The sequence below is a fragment of the Sminthopsis crassicaudata genome, chromosome 3 (genome assembly GCF_048593235.1).
Source record: "Sminthopsis crassicaudata isolate SCR6 chromosome 3, ASM4859323v1, whole genome shotgun sequence".
Lineage (NCBI taxonomy): Eukaryota > Metazoa > Chordata > Mammalia > Dasyuromorphia > Dasyuridae > Sminthopsis > Sminthopsis crassicaudata.
The window spans coordinates 476,049,254-476,071,502 of record NC_133619.1 but is presented as its reverse complement, the minus strand read 5'-3'; the positions used below and the strand labels follow the sequence as shown (position 1 = coordinate 476,071,502).

Here is a 22,249-nt window from a genome sequence, read left to right as displayed (position 1 = left end):
AGTGAAAGGAGTCTCCCTCTCACATGCCTAGTTCTGCCCAGCTCCTTTGCAGTTTTTATTAAGCAGAATTTCTAGAATGATTTGTAAGAATCCAGGTATCCTGGGGTTTGATAGGAGTTCAAAGGGATTTTCTGACCACAACTCAAATAAATAGTTTAAACTGAATCTCTATGAATGGCAGCAGGGAGTTCGATTCAAAAGCCTTTAGGCTTTCTCTAGCTGGCTGCACAGGTGTATCAGACTAGAATGGAAAACTGTCAAGAGCTTGATAACCCCTGGAGCCATGTGCTGGGTAAGAGCTGGTGGGGGCCGAGACAAAACAGCAGCTGAAGACTGGGGGAGAGCAGCTCAGAGCATGGGGGAAGCTGAGAACAGGCCTGAGACTTTGCCACAGGAAGGCCAGGAGCATTTGGAAAAAGAAGGTTCGGCACCAATGTCACCTCAGACTCAAGTCGCTTTAGCTACAAATGCTCTCTCTGCGTGTTCCCTGACTATGCACATGTTCCTAGGTGAAATCCTTTTCCCTGGTGATGTGGTAACCTGTGGGAGGGTGTCCCATGTGCTTGGAGAGAATCTTTTCTTGTCTGATGCCCGCTTAAAAGAAACTCGTTGATGGGAACTTGTAAGATACATAGTTTTTAAATGGATTTTGATTCAAAACAGCCTTGGACCAAAGGTCACTTTCAGGGGAGGTCATTTTATGACTACTATTGGTTAAAATCATGGTGATGAAAAGGCCAGGATCACAGAAACAATCTTATGAACAGAAAATTTAAATATGTAAAGAAAGAAACATTGTTGCTTGCTCAGAGATTGTACTGAAAAACTCCAGCCAGAAACATAAGAGATCTGGGTGAAAAAATTGTGAATGGCTCAGCTACCAAAATAATAAACTAGAATTGTATTAGCAAGGAGTTTTTCCGCTTCCAGAGATGAAGGGAAACACTCTGTCTCTACTGACTTTTATTTATTTTATTTTATTAAAGCTTTTTAAAAATTTTCAAAACAAATAATTTTCAACATTCACTCTTGCAAAATCTTGTGTTCCAAATTTGTTTCCCTCCCCTAGATGGCAAATAATCCAATATGTTAAACATGTGCAATTCTTCCATACATGTTGCCATAATTATCATGCTGAACAAGAAAAATCAGATCAAAAGGGAAAAAAATGAGAAAGAAAACAAAAAACAAGCAAACAACAAGGAAACAAAAGTGAAGAAGTATATTGTAATCTACATTCAGTCCCCATAATCCTCTCTCTGGATGCAGATGGCTCTCTCCATCACAAATGGCCTGAATCACCTCACTGTTGAAAAGAGCCATATCTGTCAGAATTGATAATACTTACTGTTAAAACATCCAGTACAGGGACAATTTTTACCTCAAACCCCTTGAAATGAAGATAATACAGAGGTAAAACAAAAGATTACCATTCAAAATTCCTATAATCACACTTCTCTCAAATACTAAGCTCCTAATGTTGAAACTGATGCTATCTCTCTGCAGAGAGCAGCCCTGGGAAAAACTTTAAATAATTCTCTCCTTGTATGCCTTCCTGTAGCTGCCTGGGCTTGTTTACAAAGAAACAAGGCCTTTACTTGCTGTAAAAGAAGTCAAACCAAACCTCACAGACTGAGCCATGTGGTTTAAAAATAATAATAATAATAATAATAATAATATCATCAATCCTTCAGTTTATCAAAGGTTTTGCAGGTTGGTTCCTGATTTCTCATTTTTCAGGTTTCTAACTTGTTATGGTACTCAGGACCTACAAAGCCCAAGCCGCCCATCAGATTTTCTGGGCAAGCTTGTTTTTATGTAAGGTTCCCATTTAAATATCTTTAGAATTCGCTTTTGCCTTGAAGCAACAGACAAGTATGTGCTGCTCTCTTCTAAATATGGGAACAGTAAGTACAAATAGAAGATTGAAGCTCTGCTTTGAAGCTAAACTTTGTAACTGGGTAGACTCTGGAAACATCAGAAGCAGCAGCAGCCACAGTGGTAGAGGGCAGGGGAAAAAATCTTTTAATTGCTAATGCACTCATTCTGGGAGGTCTCTTGTCAGATGAAGGGTCAGAGTCAGGTTTGGGTTTTCCTGCTAATGGAGATGTTGTGGGAGTGCTAAAATGAGTGCCGTGGTATTACTAATAATTAATGACAATAACGATGTCTGAGCGGCCCACGTTTAGTGCCTTTGGTCCCCCAGGGTCTTCAGATCTCTCCACAATCACCCACTGCCGACCTAGAGCTGACTCAGGCAGAGAATGTGGTCCAAGCTGCACAGGACACAGTAGGCTGATTTAAAACATGAGTGAAAGAAAAATACCCATTCAAAACTGAAGTGTAAAATTTTGGGTAGGCAGGCTGTAATTATCCAACTTGAAATTTTGCCAGGAAACAAGTTTTATTACCCCCCCTTAAAGCACATAGAGTGCTTTCCTGACCATAAACAGATCTTGGATTTTTATCTGCTCTGTAGCTCAACAACTTCTAACCATGGAGAGGAACCCAGGAAGAGAAGGATAGCAGCAGCTCCTGAACAATCCAGATTTTTGCCTTGCACAGATACTGGTTGATCCCCGACAAGTACTGACACACCCTGACCTTGAAATGCAGAGATGCCTAAAACAAAATGGTAAGGATGCTTCTATGGAGGAGGGGAACAAGAGGAGAAAAAAAAATTCCAATTAATTCTCTCAGGTCTTTATTCTACAACCCATACAACACAGAGTCCTCCAGGAAAAAGTGCAACACTCTCATTTTGGTCAGATTTGGGGCAGGGGGTGCTTTTAACTTTAACAAAGCTTTTTTTAGGGAGGAGAAAGGGAGACGGTTTGACAGGATAAGATCTAAGTGATTTCAACATCCAAACCGACAGCTTTTCAGATCCTTTGGCCCTATAATCCCTCCATCTTTTTTGACCCCCTCCCCACTAGCATCTCAGACCCTCTCACTCTCCAAACACAAATTCTTCACTTTTCCATTTTCCCATCACATCCACAAAAACTTCATTCATCCTTCCACCCTGATCCAAATCTCCAAACTATCAACTTTTCCCATTTCACCCAGTTCACTGGCTGCATCAAACTTCTCCACCTACCTGGTTCAAAATCCACTATTTCTATTTGAATTTGAAGACCAGCCCACTTAATTCCTAACCTTGCATCACCTGCTCACTATCAATTTTGTCACACTCCTGCTCCTGAGCCACAAAGAATTGCTGGAGCTAAATGCAGAATTGTGCCGATCTAACCAATTATGCAGAATCAGTTGGTGCATACCAGCAAACTTATCAGGAATTGCACAGCTACTTGATGCTTATAGCTGTGTGACTGTGGGCAGCAAAATAGTGGGGAATTTAACTCATATTCCAGTTTAGAAATAAATGTCACACTCCATGTAAAATAAATTCACTTTAGGAATATTTTAATGCAATACATTGTAGGGGCCCTATCTTAATTAGATGCCTAAACATGTTTCTGAACTTAGTCAACTGTGATATATATACATCACCAAAACCTGACAATAATCGGGGAGAATAAATTAACTTTAAAGTACACCTCAGGTGTACAGCTTTGCCCTGTTAAAAATGTATTTGTTGAATGTCAATCCTAGACTTCCACCTTAGTATCAGGAGAGCTAGTTTCAAATATGACTTTACTATTTACTACTGGACAATCACTGAAGCTCTCTGGGCTTCATTCAGTTTTCCCAAATGTGATGTGAGAGTAGTAGACCAAATTATCTAAAACTTGTCACTTTTGCATTTTGGTTTCCTCTGCTAGACAATAAAAAGGGCTTTCCTCATGACAATTCTGTAATGTGAGGAGGGCAAGTATTAGTATTTTTATTTTGCTTTTTGTTTTTTAAAATTATTTCTCATGCATTTGACTCTCAACAAAAATAAAGCCAATTAAACATAATCTGGCAACTACTTGCCTTTTTTTTATAACTTTTAAACATAGTTTAAAACATAGTAGTTATACCCTCAATTTCTTCTTCTGTTTTGTTTATCCATTGGTCTCTGTACTTTTTCATTTACATACTTAATGCCTGCTCTGTTCTTTGAGCCCTCATTGGCCATTTCTACTCTCCTGCCTCCTAATTACCAATTAAATTGCTTTTAAATTTTAAAGTCTAAGAGAGCAAATTCAAATTAATATACTATTGAAGAACTCAGCCATGCCAATATCAGTATTTTTGTGATAAAGAAAACTTAAAATAATAAAAAAGGAATTTGCAGTAAATAAATGGAAGGATGGATGACAGTTTCATCTTATAAATATTAAGAAGAGTTAAAAGAATTGGTTTCATTGTGTATTCAAAGGCAACAAGAAGTATCATTTTGTCTTTCAACATTAATGTAAAGAATAAGTGGTAAAGGGGCAGCTAGGTGGCGCAGTGGATAGAGCACCAGCCTTGAATTCAGGAGGACCCGAGTTCAAGTCTAGTCTCAGACACTTAATACTTCCTAGCAAGTCACTTAACCTCAGCCTCAGGGGAAAAAAAAAAAAAAAAGAATAAGTGGTAAAGAACTATAATAATAAATGCTATTTATATACCAATATATATTGCAAAGGAAGAAAAGGTAGAGAAATCCTTAAAGAATTTGACAATATTCTGGAAGTCAGATCAATATATTTGGATACTCAGTGACTTCAATTAGAAGGTAAGCTCAGGTAAGAATAGTCTACTCATAGCCTTCTGGTTATATATCATGAATATTTTCTTTCAGACATGAAAACATTTGAGTATTGGATATTATCAGAAAAAGTGATAGTGGTTGTATCTTAATGGACAGGAAAGCTGTCTACATGCAGTCTTCAACTAATTAGAACAAAGTTAAAAAACCAAATTACATTTAAAACTAGAATAAAAAGAGACACTGAACAAGAAATTACAGTAATTTTTCTTTGACCTATTTAAGTAAACCTCTGATGCTAAAATAAAGAGGAAAAGAAAGATATAGGCCTGAATTATCATCATTCTTTTGAAAATTTTAAGTTAAGTAAAACAGTTGCCACAACTAGGAAGCCAAAAAAGTTCAGATATCATCTAAGTCCCAAAATACTTGACCTCCAGGCCATGTTTTGTAAATGATTTTGGTTATAAACAGTAAAGTTGGTTTAGAACACAAAAGAATTTATAAAACATTCTGGAGAAGAATAGTAATAACAAAAGTGAACAATATCACCTCATAAAAAAGTAAAAAAGACAATATAACTGAAAATAAAAGTATAGAAACTCAAAATAAAATCCCAACTGAGTGACATCATCCTAAGAATATCCTTGGATGAAACAGGCAGAAATGAAATGAACAGGATCAATAATTATATTTTATCATCAATGAAAACAGAAACAGCAGATTTAGATTCCCAAATTTTAGTCTCAAATTTGTGTCCCATGAAGACTGAAATATTATGTAAGGACACAAATTTTCAGAGGGGCCAAATCAGATATACACCAAGAAAGCATGTAGTGAAGTTGACACAATCTTCAAAAAACTGAGCAACCACTGTAGGAAATCTCTCAAGAAGAAGACATAGGGGGAAAAAAATAGAAAAAAATAACAGATCTACAAAAGGTAATAATAACAAGTCACTCATACATCTTATCTTTATAAAAATCTTTTTAAAAATTGATACTGGAATTACTATTTTCTCACTATAGAACATTCCTAGGACTCAGCTTCTCTCAATGCAGCTCAGTGCCAGAGACAACACATGAACTTGGGTTTTCTTGACTCCATAGCCAGTTCTCTATCTATTGCCACATTTCTTCTCAAAAGATCTGTCTGTGAATAATCCATATTATTGTATATTTATAGTACAGACTGGAGAACAAGAAATTTTTACGATGATTTTATACAGCAGATTTCATTCTTACAATTATAACTGTAAGCTGACTGAAAGGTATAAAAATATCAGATCTTACTGTATATTTTGTTTTATTATATATATATATATATATACATATATATATATATATATATATTTTAACTTTATAAAGTCAAACCACAGACTTAAAAGCTCTTTCAACAAGGAATTTCTGATGTATATATTAAAATCATACAGGATTTAATCAATCAACGAGCATTTGTTAACTGCCTAATATGTGCCAGGAACTGTGTGTGAGGTAGGCACAAGTACAAAGGAATAATTCTTACTCACAAGTTTATATCTTAATGTGGAAAAACGAGTACATAAACAGTATAATTTTAAAGTAAATAAATAAAAAGCGGCTAAATAGAAAGTAATTTGGGAGGTAGGGCCCTCAGAGCTGGGGAGATCAGGAAAGCCTTGGTGATGTGGGACAAAGTGCACTTCCAGGGACTGTGGATGGCTATTGGACAGGTTCAGAGGGAAAAGACTCATATGTGAGGAAAAGAGAGAAATCCCGTTTGGCTGTATTAGAGTGTAGGTGGAAAGAGAAGTGGACTCTAGGTTGTACATGGCTTTGAAAGCTAAACAGAGGAATTTCAATTTTATCCTAGAGGCAACAGAAAGCCACTGGAATCACAAGGATATTCTCTTATGGAAATTTCCTTTGGCAGACATGTGTAGGTTACTGTAATGGGAAGAGACTTAACAAAGAGAGACCATTTAGGAGGCTGTCACAATCATCTAGGTCAAGGGGGCATGATGGCCTGAACTAGGGTGGGAGTCCTGGGCAGCACTACCCCTAGACCTCAGCAACTAAGTGTCTTAAGCCATCTTTGAACTATCTTCCTAACTTCAGACCTGGCACTCAATCCACTACACCACCTTGCTTCCATCTTAGTAATGATATAAAACCTTTTTTTTTTTTTGTTTTCACTAAAATATTAATTTTTTAAATCTTTAAATATTGATATTAGAAGCATACTCTTTATGTTCTGAGCAGTTAACTATTGCTTTTGTCATATATTTGCTTCTCAGTATTTCAAATATATTTTATGTTGGCCATTTAAAAATTCTGGGTACTTTACCTAAATTCCTAATAATTTACAAATTAAGCTACTATTTCTTCACATTTGCCTAAAAATGTATTATAAAATGGCATAACTAACTACAAATATTAAAATGATCCTATCTAAAGAACGAGCAGGCTCTTGGCTGCCATCTAAGTGCACATATATGCTGGCTCAATCATCATGTGTAGAATAGTGCTTTCTGTTATGTAATGTTACTTTAAAAGTTAGATCATCTGTTCACAGACCAGAATATTTTAATTTTATGTTTGGGTGTGTTTAAACTATCACAAAAAAATAGTGCAAAAAACCCTACTGTGTAATGTAGTTTTAATATGAAAATGTTGTTATAAGTTTGTATAAACAATTGAAAGTACTACTTGATTCTATTTTCATAAGTTAAAATTTTGATATATTGATATATTTTATATACTTAATACAAAGTGGTTATTATTTTAATTTCAAGATACAAATTAAGAGTACCTAGAGTTTCAAAAAACAGGACACTATGAATTATAAAGAGAGTGTTAACAATCTATTTTCTGGTTTATTTGGACCATCAACACTACAAACAATACTTAAAAGTAACTAAACTTTATCATAAGATAGAATAAAATTTATCTTTAAAATTATCTATTTCATGAAAATGTCATTACACGGACTTTTTAGGAAAGGCTTTTTTTTCCCCACAAGAAATGTACCAAAACTGAGTTTCAATCTACGTTAAAGTTTTTATTTACTATTTTACAAAGTCAAAATTCTTTGACACATGCTATTGCAAAAAGAGAAATATTTTCAGTTTTTCTTAGAATAGGTATTATTGAAAAGTGATAAACCGAGCTATTTGCTGCATTCTAACTTCAGGGAATCAGTTTTTAAATGGTCTTGAAAACACTTTATAAAAATGAAGTTATGGATATTTGTGGTGTTTTGAGGGACTGTGGTCAACAGAAATGAGGTGAGCAGCCACCATTTTACTGGAATTTCTGGAATTTTCTGTAATTTGTTTTGAATAGCTGAGAGGACAGATGGGAGGATTCACTCTTTTACTGTCAGTGGTCAGCAACTGCATGGAACTATAACTGAAATGGTCACGTTAACTGTAATAGTAAAACAAATTTAATGTAATTTCTGCTATATACACCTCAGCATACTTAAGACAGTAAAAATTCTAAGCTAATTCTCCTAAATCTTCATTTAAAAATTATTATGCCTTATATAGACCCATGAATTTTGTAAAAATAATAATAATAATAATAATAATAACAATCAAATTGTTTATATAAACAGAGGACCCCCCCAAAAAAAATGTGACTTGGGGCCATTAATATCCTAGGAGCATCCCAGATTGTGGGAGTCAAAAAGAGTTAGATATGAAAGATATTGTGGATGTGGGTAGAAACAGTACACATCTGGCAACTAATTACATATGTGGGGTAAGAGAGTGAGAAGTAGAAGATAATGTGGAGATTATCATCCTGGGAGGCTAGAAGGATGGCAATCCTTCCAAAAGATAAGAAAATTTGGAAGAGGAGATTTGGGGAGAGAGGAAGCATTATCAGACATAAGAGAAAAATCACAAATGAAAAGTAGTGCTCCTGTACATTATTAGCCATCATCAAGAAGGATGCTCTGCCCAGGATCCAAAAGGAAAATGACTTCCTCCCAAATGGTAAGGTTCTTGTCTGTAGATAATATTGTGCTGATTGCAACAAGACCAAAAAGACATTATAGGATCTCCTTAATGAGAATTAAGGTCAGAAGAGATTGGCTTAATAATCCATAAGGGAAAAAATAAGTGGATAAAAATACAGGTTGTCCAATCTGTGACAGGCAGTTGGATAGCCAGTCTATTGAGTTAGCACATTAGTACATATATGTGGAATAGACACTGCAAGAGATCATTAATTATGCCTAGAATTGAATAAGAGGAAATTTTAAAAAGCAGGCTAGATTGCATTTGGGAAATTGTGCCAGATTTTGATGATCCCATGCTGATCTCCAGCACAAAGACACTTTTTTTTTTTTTTTTTTAAACACAAATATATTCCTAACAATACTGTATGGCTTCAATTAACAAAATAGCAGTCTCTGAAAAATCAACATAGAAGGTGACCCAGAGGGCAATATAATGATTCATGAAAAGTGCAAGTAACTATTTCCAGTAATAACCCGCGTACAATAAGTGGTATAGAAGGGATATTATCAAGGAAAAATGATGAGAAAATGTCAGTAGGTGCATCAAAGGAAATAGCTGAAGACCTAAAACTACAGTGGTAAGAGTCCAAAGAAAGGCCCCTCCTCCTTTGGGATGTTCCTCTGTCAAGGATTCTGGCAAAATGAAAAAGTATACTTGGGTTATTGTCTGTACACATGGAGCCTCTGCTTTTGCCAAGATTGGTATGAACAATTTTGGGCAATCAGTTTTGCAAATCACAGTATAAGCCTCTATCGGTACAATGCTATCTTATTTAAAGATGAAGCAGGTACACAGTTGCAAAAGCATTTAATTAAAGACAAGGAAAATCAATTAGCAAAATTGGTGATTAAAATTAGTTTTTAAAAAGTGGTGAATGGGGAAGGGAAATTTATGAACAGTTGGATTACTATTTCTCAGTGTTTGAGTGGACAGGGTGGGCCAACTGTCAATTTTTCCTTCATCTCTCTTCAGTCTAAACCTCAGTGGCCAGCTCACTGAAGCTCAGCAGCACACCAGGAAACCCCTTTCCATGTGGTTCTCCATCTGTTTGCTTCCATATTCTTTTCCAAGTTTGTGCCTCCCTCCTGACAAAATCCAGGAGCTCAGAGATACCCCCTGGATTCCAACATCTTGGAGCATCCATCAGTGAACAGCATAGCAGTCCCCTTATTTCATTCACCATTTGGGGCAGTTTAGGCCATAAGGGAGAACTCTATTAAGAACAACCAGATATGCCCATATTTTAGGGAATTGCAAATCAATTCAAGAGAAAGCCATTATTGTTTTAATTGGTATTTAATTAAATCTACAAATTAATTCTGAGAGGATTGTCATTTTTACTAAATCTAGTAGTATCTTTAATAATTCTGGTGTTAAAAAGACAGAATTAGTGTTGTGTTGATATCTTAGTATGATTCCACTTTGATATTACCCGAGAATTATCTAAATCCAAAAAAGGACAAATGGGGGACAGTACTGGAAAAGGAAGCATATCATTGAGAAAAGTGGCTGGGCAGCCCTTCAAGATACTTGCCCAGAAGGTGTACACAAGATAAGGGAGTATTGAAACCCCACAGAGGCATAGTAAAGATGTTGGAATGATATTCCATTGTCTTGCCAGAAAGCATTGTAAATCGTATACGGTTTACATAGTAAAACTATTTCTGAAAAAGTGTATAGATCAAATTTTTGTACCTATGACAAACTTATGTTCAATGCACTAAGAAAGCTTTATATGAAAGGAACATTACAATGAATCCTTTTGTAAAGTGAATAAACAGTTCCTGATTTTCAGTTTTTTAAAAATCTAGGTTTTAGTGTATTGGGTTTGCTGAAAGCACATTTTTAATCTGAGTAAAAACAAACAAACAAACCCCAAAACACTAGGGCTGAAGGGTCAACAACAAGGTCTAGTGCTAGCTATAGGATTTAGAATTAGAAAGAGGACCAAAGATTACTTAGTCCAGTGCCCTCCTTTTATAGATGAGGAAACTGAGGCTCTGGGAAGCAGGTTGACTTGCCTGAGGTCATGTAAATCACAAGCAACAAAGATGGAATATGAAACCACATCCTCTGATTCTCAATCCACTGTTTTTCCACTCTGCCACATCTTCAACCAGAAGCAGCTGGACTTGGGTTTCCACTTCCCAAAACTGGGTCATTTCAGGGACAGCTCTGAGCACACAGATCCAAAGCAAGGCGGTCAGTGGGTCCTGGCAACCAGCAAATTCTGATTATAAAGGGCAAAGCAGGAAAAAGAAAAGCCCGTTAAAAACAAAAAAGGCAAACTTCTCAAGGAGCACCAAAGTTGATTTAAAGATCTCCTTAGGAGGAAAAGGGGACTATAGAGTAGCATGATATGAGGATCCTAACAGCCGCTTCCAGGCCTCCAAACTCAAGTAACATGGTAAATCTGGCTGGGCAGGGAGGAGCCCACCACAAGGTCGGCAGAACGCCGGCTCCCCAGGTCCTGCCTCTTGGTGTCTGAATGGCCGGAATCTCTACTTGTGATCTTGAGTAAATTATAACTGTCAATATGCCTCATAGGAAAAAAACCTGGAAGTTCAAGCAAGTCCATCTAAAGGTAACATGGGAATGAATAATGCCTGAATGTCTCTTCAATGAAAATGAGGTTCTGGAAACCAAAGTACAGTAATCCCATTCTGTTTATAGCTTTAGAACCAATAGGTTCTGATCTGAACTCAGATCAAATTAAGTCCTAAAAGAAATGCAATGAGCTTTTGCCCTCTCTCTTCTAAAGATATAGCGTAGGGGGCAGGGATGTTGCTTTAAGGGTCCTTAACCAAAAGTTATGGGAAGTAATAGCTGAATATGAAGATGGCTGGGTTTTGGGTGGAGAGTAAATATAAAATTAGTAATTTGTAGCAGTTTGGTTTTTATTGATCAATAAATGTATAAAATATAAATAAAAATAAATATTCAGTGGGTGTTGGAAGGAGAGAATTTGTAAATAAATTAAAAGTCAAAAAAAGGTCAACTTTGGGGTAAAAAGATCTGGGTCAAGTCCTGCCTCTGAAACACATCTTTACTTGAATTTGGTTTTTTTGGATTTGTATTTATTTTTAATTTCACGTGGACTTGTTTTCTCTGATAAAATGTAAACTCTTGACAAAAGAAACTTTTCTGTATGTCCAGAACCTAGCACAAAATAGGCCCTTATTTTGAAAGGCTTACTGAATGATCACAAATCATTTCATCTCTCATTGCCCCAGGCAACTATACAAACACTAGGTATTATTATCTTAGACTGGATATTACTGTTGGTATTCAACTGAGGTCAACTGAGTAAGAGGATGAAATCTGTGGTCTAAACAAAATTGTATGTGCGTATATTTATTTCTGTACACATATACATACCTACAGGTATAGGCAAAGCCAGCTAGAACCAGCTTTCAAGCCCACTGTTAAATTTTCAAGGTAAATTTACACCTGGGAATGGGCTTGGCTTACTGTTTTATTTACTGTCTGGAGAAAGAAATGGAGAAAATGTTAAATAATGCATATTGAATTTTTAAAATGTCTTGCATAAACATTTTTGAGAAAGTTAAATATTTGCCAGCACAACCTTGTATGTATATGTATATCTATAGGCGGAGGCATGTGTATATATAAAGATGCAGGTATGAGCACAGGCATGGATAAAGAACAGGTATGTGTCCCTATATTGTGCGCATAGCGATGAATGTGTTTGTGAACATTACATACATTAAGTCCTCATGCAGCTTAGAACCTAGATTTGCACCACTCAGGGCCTGGACCCACAGTTTAGATATTTCCACTAATATAAATGCCAGGGAGACCGGAAGAGAGGATGTGAATAGATGAGAATAATCTGTCATTGTTACATTACCTATGTGATGTACATATTACATATGCAGTACATAGACTACATATAAGTACATAATTAGATATATATCTTAAATAGGCATTTGCATATGTACATATGCATATAGGTGTAGGTGTGTGTGTATATAAGTACGGGTATTTGTGAGCATGTGCAAGTGTAGCTGTATGTGTATACAGGTATATGTGTATGTGCAAGCACAGGTGTGTGTGAAGCAACATAGATATGCACTGGTGTAGCTGTGTGTGCAGCTGTACTGTAGGCACGTTAATGTGACTGTATGTGGTATCTATGTAAGTCTGTATCTATATCTACGCAGATGCACACACACACATATACATGATGTCCCCAAAGTGTTGAGTTTGGCTTTGCACTAAAACTTTTGGGACACCCTGTATATGTCTAACATTGATGAAAATGTAAAAGGCTGGAGAAAATCTGGACCGCCGGCTAATCCTAAGAAAAGTGTCCAGAGGGCAGAGTCAGTTCAATACTCATTGATTTCTATCGAGCACAAGCACAAGGTTACCATGATAACCCCTCCTCTCCGTCCCCCTCGTACCCGCCTCCGCTCCCGCTCCCCTTCCCCCCACCTCGCGAGCTCGGTGCGGGAAGCGCCTTACCTGACTCTCCGTGACGTCACAGACATGGGGGAGGAGGGAGGGGGGCAGGGTTCGTGTCGAGTTGCAGCTCCAGGCTCGACCGGCAGATGTCACTTCCCCAGCTTCGCAAATCCGCTCCCATCTCCTAAATGGAGGCTGCGGAACTGAGCAGAAGGGAGGAGGGTTTGGGGGAGGAGGAGGAGACGGCCTGGGGAGGGGCGGGAGCGCCGAGGCCCCGCGCGCCCGCTCCCTCGCTATGTCTGCTGTCTCTCACGGCGCTCGGTTCCGCCCAGGATGGAGCCGGGCGTGCGGGGGAGGGGCGCCGCTGGCTGTTGTGCAGGAGCTGGGCCCCCGAGTGCCCGGGTACCCCCGCGGGACTGCGCGTTCTGGGGCTGTCTGGGTGTCCCCGGGCACGTGCCTCTCCTCCTTCCCAGAAAGCAGTTGGAGGAAGGAACTGGCTGCCATTCCCTTGGAGGACATTCAGTTTCTCAACTTGTCCTGTTTTGAAAGAGGCCGCTCTGTTGAGTAACGACAGCAGCTGCGGCAGCAGCCCAGCCTCCCCGGCCTGGCAGGCACGGCCCGGCTGGGCCAGGCCGGCTGAGACGAGGAGGCAGCGAGAGCTAGGCCCCGGCCCTGCGGGTGAAGACCTTTGTTTGCTTTAGAAAGGTCTCCGGAAGGAAGCGAGACCGGCCCCTTAGAGCGCGGTTTCTGGGCAGAAAACTTCTCCCCCCACGCAGTTCCGACCCCAGCTTTGAGCCCCACGTGCGCCACCTCAGTGCCCGGGCCGCGTGTACATATTGCCACTGACCCCCGAGGGGGCCGGAGGGGAGGGTGCGAAAGGGTGAGAACCATCACTGATGTTAAAAAAAAACAAGTCAGAACTTTGTTCATTGCGGGACATGTGTGAAAGGCAACCTTCACACGGTGACCGGCCATCCAGCCTAGTCTAGGGCACTACTCCCAAATTCCCCTTTTAGTCCGCTGTCACCCACTCATTCGTTTTTAAAGTACCAGCCATGGACTAAATAACTGACTGGGCACCGAATCCGTGAGAGCGTATGGGGCGCTTACTGCCCTCCCTCCCCCCCCCCCCCCCCCCCAGTGTATGGTTAGAGAACTTTCCCAATTGCAAAATATTGGAAATTGAGGGGATGCTCATCATTGGGGAATGGCGGGACCAGCTGTGCTACATGAATGCAAAGGCGTTCTACTGTGCAATAAACAAGGTGAGCAGGCAGACTTCAGAAACCCTGCAAAATCCGGTCCCAACGGATGCAAAGTGACTTGAGCAGAACCCGGAACACACTCAGTTCTTCTCAGCAACATGGTGATCCAAACAGTACCAAGGGTTCGCCGTGGAAAGTGCGGTTCCCATCCTGAAGAAGAGCTGATAGGAGTCTGGCCGCAGCCTGAAGCCTATTTTTCTCATTCTTTTTGGTGGTTTTTTCCCTTTTGATCTGTTTCTTTCACAACTGTGAGTAATATGGCAATAATAGCACTGTGTAAGCTATATCAAACCTATCAAATTGCTACCATTTTCAGAAGAGGAGAGGAGAGGGAGAGAAAAAAACCGAACTCAAAGTCTTGTAAAGATAAATGCTATGTATACATATATTGTATTTAATTTATACTTTGACATTTAACATGTATTGGTCAACCTGCCATCTGGAGGGGGAGGGGAAAAATTGGAACAAAAGGTTTGGCAATTGTCAATGTTGTAAAATTACCCATGCATATATCTGGTAAATAAAAACTATTAAATAAAAAAAATTTTTTAAATAAATGCTAAAAATTATCTTTTATTTTGGGAGGAAACACTATTTAGAAATAAATATCCACCTCAAGAATCTTAAAGCCTTGTGTTCAAATTCTTCCCACCAGAAAAATCATCTGATCCTAGGTGCTTAACCTTTCCATTCACATCCCACCCCACCACCTCCCTTCTAAAACTGAAATTTACATAGAATAAATTCCTAAGAAAAAGATAGTTTCATCCTTTGTATTTCTATGCAGAGTGCCTCGAACAGTGTAGGTGCTTAATTAGAGTTGGGTTGATAATAAATATAGGGCTAGCCCCCAAATCATCCGTGATATACATCAAATCATACTTAAGGTAAAAAAAATAAAAAAGATTTTCCTGAATTCTGATAATGTTGTAAGGATAAAATTAAGTCAATATATGTTCTGCATTTGTATTAGGAGCTAAAGCTTCTAAGGAGTAGCAATTATTTCACTTTTTGGCTCTCTAGTGCCTAGCCCAGTGCCTTAATAAATATTTGTGCATATATCGATTTTCATTATTTAATTTAAGTCAAATCAATTCTTTTTTTTTTTTTTTTTTTTATTCCAAATATTTTAATAAGAGCTCTCTGCAAGGAATTTAAAACACCAGTTTGTGAGGATAAACTCTATTGGAGAGTGAAAATACAGACCGCAGGTAGCCACGGAGCTGAGGAATTTTCTTGATTTTGGGCAGGATCTGAGAATCTACTGCTTTCTGATCAGCCTTGCGCTGCTCTGTAATCTCATATTTCTCTTTTTCTGTGTCAAAAATCTCTCCTTCTTGGTGTCGAGGTTTGCGGAGCCTCTTCTTCTTGAAGTAGGCATCAGTAAGATGATTTGGAATCTTTACACCAGAAAGGTTAACCCTGGTGGAGGTGGCAATGACAAATTTCTGATGGGTCCTTCGCAGAGGAACACGGTTGATGGTCAGAGGTCCAGTCACAAGTAGCAAGCCACTAGACAGCTGCTTCAGGAAAACCACTCGCTTGCCCCTGTGGCGGCCAGTGAGCATGATCAGGACGGTGCCTGGGGTGATGCTAGAGCGAAGTCTCCTCACATGCTGGCTGAAGGGCTTTTTGCCATGACTTAGCAGCTTTCTGGGCACATCCTCAGTAGGGTAATACCTAGGCATCTTGCGAATCTTTACCACTCGGGTTCCTCCATTCTTATCGCCGCCAACCGGTTTGGAGATAGTGGCCGGCACCCTCTCTCTCTTTTTCCTTTCAATCCGGGTTTTTGGTGCAGCGTATTTTCGCTTGTACATGGCTCTGCGGGAATACATGGCAGACCTGGAGTATTTGCCGATTCCTCGAGCCAGAACTGGGTTCCTACTGCAATGCTTTCGAGGCTTTTTCACCACCTTTTCGGCTGCATCTTCCTTTTTGTTTTTCTTTTCCTTTTTTTCCTTTTTTATTTTCTTTTCCTTTGGTGCCTTTGGTGCCTTTTGGGGTTTTTTGTCGGCCATCTTGAGAGGAAGGGAAAGAGAGCAGTCAAATCAATTCTACAAGTATTTATTAATAATCTGCACTGTGGATGTACTGGGGAAACTAAGTTCTACACAAGAATGAGCTCTTTGGATTTAGTTGTTTGGAAATTTTTTTTTTTTAATCAGATATATAAGGGATTCAAAGAAAAACCCTCTCCTTACTTGCAGCAAAGAATTAAGATAGCCTCATCCCAGAGATTCTTTAAGCAATGACAAATTCAGAGAAAACAATCTTAAATTTCCACGGTTTACTATCTTTGCTCTTGGCTGGTTCTGAAGGTGGAGGAGTGTCTTGGTCAAAATTTTTGGTGGGAGTTGTCTGCAATCCATCTAGGTTGATATTTTGTCTTTTTTTTTTTTTTTTTTCTGAATTAGATACACAGAATATCTGTGCACCTGCACAGTGCCTGTTAAGTTATTTTAAATGAAGCCATTTATGATAATATCATTAATATATGCCTAAATATAAAATTGTCTAGCTGTGTATAAATGTATGTGTAGCTGTATATATCTTATATTTATTTAAATGCCTTGTATAAATTTTAATATATGTTCTATGCATGTATGTATATATAAATGTATTTTTTAAAAACCCAACTCCCTGAGCTCTGTGAAAACCTTAAAGACTTGATGACATTTTCAAAAGAGAAAATGTTTACATAGCAGAAAATCACAGCAAACAGAGCCTAGAGCCTTTGTTTTTCTGCCTATGCCTACCTAAATCCCACAGTAGCCCTCTCAGTTATCCCTGCAGTTATAATGAAATAATTCACTTCCTGTTGTCTGCTGGTAAGCAGTATTGCAGTACTCGATGGAAAGGCTGCCCTGCTGTGCCCTGAGGGTGGCTCTAACATCCCAATAAACAGTATTTATGATTAGTGGAAAAATGTGGTAAATGCCGTGTATCCACTAAAGATCATAAGATGTAGAATTGAGAAGGACCCATCTAGTCCAACCCTCTCAGTTTACAATTGAGAAAACTAAGAACCAGAGAGAAATGATTTGCCTAAAGCCACATAACTAATAAGCAGAAGAATCAGTGTTGAAACTGAGGTCCCATGATTCCCAATACAAAGCTCTCTACAAAATACTAGGCTGCCTCCTATTTGTAAAATAAGATAAACTCAGTAGGCAACTTGTAGAGTGGACAGTAGATAGAGGACCAATTTGGCAGTCAGGAAAGCTTGGGTTCCAATACTGCCTTTGACATATATTGATGCTGTAACTGATCCTGAGCAAGTGATTTGATCCCTTAGGATCTCGGGACTATAAAGTACAGATCCGTTGATAAGGGAGCTTCCTAATGAAGAACTCCCTATACCAATGATGCATAGGTAGTTGCTTCTTCTCATCTTCCAAAAAACTTGAGAAGTATTTATTTAGAAGATCCTTTCACCTGATATACCCTTTTGTTTATTATTTATTTTTAAATTATTATTGATATAGATTGTTGCAGAAAAATGTTATACTTTCTATGAGGTGAATCTTATTTTCTCATAAACTTCCAACAAAAAAATGGAAAGTGATATTTTAGTGCACTGAACTGAAAACCTAGGCCTGTCCTGCAGAAATTCCAAGATACATGTATTTGTTCCTGTAGCCTCTAGTTCGCTTTTCCACTGTAATATCCTTGTAATGTCTCAATATTTTCCCCACTCTGTGACCTCTGTTTCAAGCCATTCATTGGTTGCTTCCTCCCCAGTATCATTCACTCTCTGTGTTTCTGTGTTTCTGGCAATGGTTTGCATTGACAGCAAAGGTAATTTTAATGCAGGCATACCTGGGCTCAAGATTTTTGGGCCAGCCAGGTAGAAACAGACTTGCCCACAATGAGTAGGGCCACACACATTAGTTAGCAATTATTAGTAGCTGCCCATAATGCCAAGGAGCAAGGGCACAGCCACAAGGCAGACCTTCAATTGAGGAAGTTTTCCATTGGCCATTATGCCTTACCACTGATCAAACAATTAGGCTGGGTAATGAAATAAAATCTATAAAGTGAATTTTGAGCTTCTTAAAAGTTCTAAGTTAACACCTAATAATAATTGCCATTATGATTATTATAATCATTACACCAATTGTCAGAGTAAGGGTGTGACATTAATTGGATTTGTCCCCTTTTTGAGTTTCTTGAGGGAAGATTATTGCAGAGTAGACAAGTGTAATAGGCAGTTTATGCAAAATCTTAAGAGTCCAAAGAATATTTCCCCTACTGTGCCCAGGATTATCTTCAATTGTTCTTTCATATTAATTTGTACATATTTCTCTGGGGCAGAGTCTTGATGCTGATGTATCTGCCAATAGGATCTCAGAGTTGGAAAGGACCTTAGGGTCATAAGGGAAGATATTAGTAATCCTTTTGTTCTTGGGGAGAAAAGCCTAGTTGCCACCTTCTAACAAGCCTTTCCAGATTTCTCCAGTTCTAGTGTTTTCTCTCTCCCGGAGTTAACTTGTGTTTATGATCTGTGCACAGGTTGTATCCTTCCAGTAGAAAGTGAACTTGAGGGCAGGAGCTTTCTAGTTTTATCTTTGGATCATCAGTGCCTTGCACATAGTGTGTACCTAAGACATGTTTGTCTTGGAGTCAGAGGATAGTTGTTCAAACCTCACCTGTCCTATTTAGTACCTGTAGGACTCTGGGCAAGTAATTTCACCTCCTTTGGGCCCCTGATTCCCTTATCTATAAAAGGGAAAATTTTCCCTTTTCCTTCCAAAAGGAGGGATGAAATTGGATGACTTCCAGGGTCCATCCTTTACATGTCTCAATCTATCTTCCTACAATCCCTGTTTAGATTCAGAGGAGAGGGACAGAAAAATGAACTGGTTTTCCTACCATCTTAATGGGGTTTTTTACCCTATGGCTCCATATTTTGCTTTTGAACTCACCCCCACTATGTTGAATGATGTCCCTGGGTGGCTGAAGAGGGGATTGGCAAACAGTTTCTTCCCACACCTGCCTAGTCTCAGCCACACTTATTAGCATTTCTAGGAATATCAACCCTCAAACAACTGACAGGGCAACAGGCTTGTGAAAGTATCAATCTTTAGCAGTAGGAAACAAGAAGAACAGGAGATGGAAATTCTGAACAAATGTCTTTTATTTAAGAGTTTTCCAAATCAAAGAGTGTTGGAAACCTGAAGGGAAGGAACTAAGCATTTATACTACTATAGTATACTATTTTAATATGTCATATAGTACTATAGTATACTACTATGGGCTTCATGCTTTTGATTAAAAAAAAATCTCATTTGATCCTCACAGAAGCCCTGGGAAAGAGCTGCTATTATCATCTTGATTTTACAGTGGAAGAAACTGAGGCATACAAAGGTTAAGTGACATGCCTGAGACCTCATTCAGCTAGTTGTGTCTGAGGATACATTTGGATCTTGAGGGTCTTAATTCCAGACCTAGTGCTAGAACACACAGTGTCCCCAGCTTTCACCTTCTCCTCCTCTAAATAAATCTACATAGCTTCCTAGAAGGTTCACTATTTGCCATCTAGCTCACAGAATCATAGGCTATTAAGAGATAAAAGAGATTTAGGGATCATCTAATCTGAGCCTCCTCATTATACATACTGGAAAACAAAAGTTCCAGAAGGCCTGGAAACATACTTAATGGAAGAGCCAAGGTGGAAATCCAGTTCTTTATTATTATTATTATTATTATTATTATTATTATTATCTTTAAAGTTTGCAGCATTTATTTTTATAAGATTTTTATTTTTTCACTCAACGGTATTTTATTTTTTTCCAATTACATGTAAAGATAGTTTTCAAAATTTTTCTAAAATTTTGAGTTCTAAAGTTTTCCCCCTCTCCCTCCTTTACCTTTGCCTTCCCCAAGACAGCAAACAATCTGATACAGGTTATACATGTACAGTAATTTTAAACATTTCCATATTAGTCATGTTGTAAAAGAAGAATCAGACAAAAAAGGAAAATAAAGGGGGGGAAAGTGAAAATAGTATGCTTTGATCTGCATTTAGACTACATAATTTTTTCCGGATGTGGATAATATTTTCTAACATGGGTCTTTTGAATTTGTCTTGGATCAATGTATTACTGGGATGAGCTAAGTCTTTCAAAACTGATCATTGAACAATTGCTGTTGTTGTATACGATGTTCTCCTGAACTTCACTCAGCATCAGTTTATAAGTCTTGGAAATTCAATCCTTCTGACTCCAAGCTCAATGCTCTTTCCACTCTAGAATCTCAGGGATTTCAAAAGATCTCAGGCTAGTCCAACCTCTACCTGAACAAGAATCCCCAGAAAAATGATCATCCAGCATTTTCTTGAAGATATCAGTTCATTACAGTAAAAACACACAAACACCCAGTCAGAGGAATTATACTTCAGATGTTTACTACCAAAGCCTTGAATCTTCTTGAGCCTTAGTTTTCTCTTCTGCAAGATGAGATTGGACTAGAAATGCCTCTGAAGCTCCTCCCAACCCAAGAAAAACCCATCCTTCCAGCAGGAAAGACACCTGCTCCTTGCTGAGGCAGTCCTATTTTTGTAGCTCTCACATCATGCTTCTCACATTTAAAAAGTCTAGAGTTCTGAAGGATTTTTAAGGATCTCTATCTAGTCTGACCCCTTCATTTACAGATGGGAAAATTGAGGTTCAGAGAGATCACACACTTAATGGAACTAGAGCCCACCCACCATCTTTCTACTGTGACCTAGGATTGGTGTAATAAATGGGGTATGATTCAAGGCTGGTATTCCAGAAAATCTCTTCTCCATCAGCTTTCAAAGCAGTATGAAATCAGGATGATTAGAACTGTGAGATTATTTTCCATAAGACCTTTGTTAAAATGCAAAAGTGTTATTGAGGAAGGAATAATCTATTAAACCATGACAACTCACTGGGCATTTTAGTATGAATTTATCACATTATCTGGGAATGGGGCACAGGACCAGAAACTGGTAATGTTTAGCCTGGACAAGTGAAGAATTTAGCAAGAATTGGAAAGTCATGTTCAAATATAAGAGCAATCAGCCTGCAGAGAACCCCACTGACAGACTCTCCCCATATGAAGGAGACTAAAAGGCCTCCTTCTGGGACATTCCTGTTGATGCCTTGTAGAGTATCTTGGAAAGACCTGAGCATGTATAAATATTCTATAACTGACTGTCTGCTAACTACAGAGTTAAAAGCTTTATTGACCATCTGCATAGCCAGAAAAAGCAGTCGTGAGCAGATCCTTGTCCATTTTCTTTCCTATCTCATTCTCTTTGGCTGTTCTCTCTTGGGTTCACCCCTTCACGGACAAACTTTGGGAGAGACACAATAAGCTTTGTTTTTGTTTTTGGTTTTTTCATTTCAGGTTAAAGAGATCTGCAGACTGAATTTTGAAAGATCAGGAGATCACGTATCCAGGCATCCTGATGTCTCAAAGTCCAGGAGTGACCTTCAGAGTAACCTTTAGGAACTATCCATCGACTCTTTGACAAAGGCTCATCTGGACGTGAACTTGATGGGAACAATGTTATATAGAAACTATGCTAAGAGTTAGCCTGCTCCTCCCAGAGATCCAGGTAATATAATTGAGAATACACAGCCCAGGGTTTGTGGGGGAAGGGGAGGGGGGGTCAGTGGAGGGAAGGGGGAGCTGTACTTTTGTTGTGGCTATGTATTTGAAGTAAATCTCCATCTGGACAAAGTAATTGTTGTTAAATGATTAGATGGGGCTGAGGCACCAGGCAATAGTGACTAGCATACAGAAAAGGGGAATCACTGGTAGGGATGAGAAGTGATGGCCTTAAAGACAGATGCTAACAAAAATCCCTTAGAGTACCTTTAGGGCACTGCAGGAGGGATGCAGGGGTGTCAGAGCATACTCACTACACTAGAATCT

At 38.6% G+C, this 22,249-nt stretch overlaps 1 protein-coding gene and 1 long non-coding RNA gene across 2 annotated transcripts; both read right to left on the bottom strand.

Moving 5' to 3' along the window:
• Window positions 1-7,476: 7,476 nt before the first annotated feature.
• LOC141563025 (uncharacterized) lies at window positions 7,477-13,523 on the bottom strand. Its single transcript, XR_012488309.1, has 3 exons — window positions 13,137-13,523; window positions 10,670-10,878; window positions 7,477-9,861 (listed from the first exon to the last, which is right to left on the bottom strand). It is a non-coding gene; the product is annotated as an uncharacterized LOC141563025 (long non-coding RNA).
• A 1,915-nt stretch (window positions 13,524-15,438) lies between these two features.
• Window positions 15,439-16,381, bottom strand: LOC141563024 (large ribosomal subunit protein eL6-like). The gene has a single exon (XM_074303554.1). The coding sequence runs from the start codon at window positions 16,360-16,362 to the stop codon at window positions 15,496-15,498; it is 867 nt and encodes a 288-aa protein (XP_074159655.1). The 5' UTR covers window positions 16,363-16,381; the 3' UTR covers window positions 15,439-15,495.
• Between the last annotated feature and the right edge of the window lie 5,868 nt (window positions 16,382-22,249).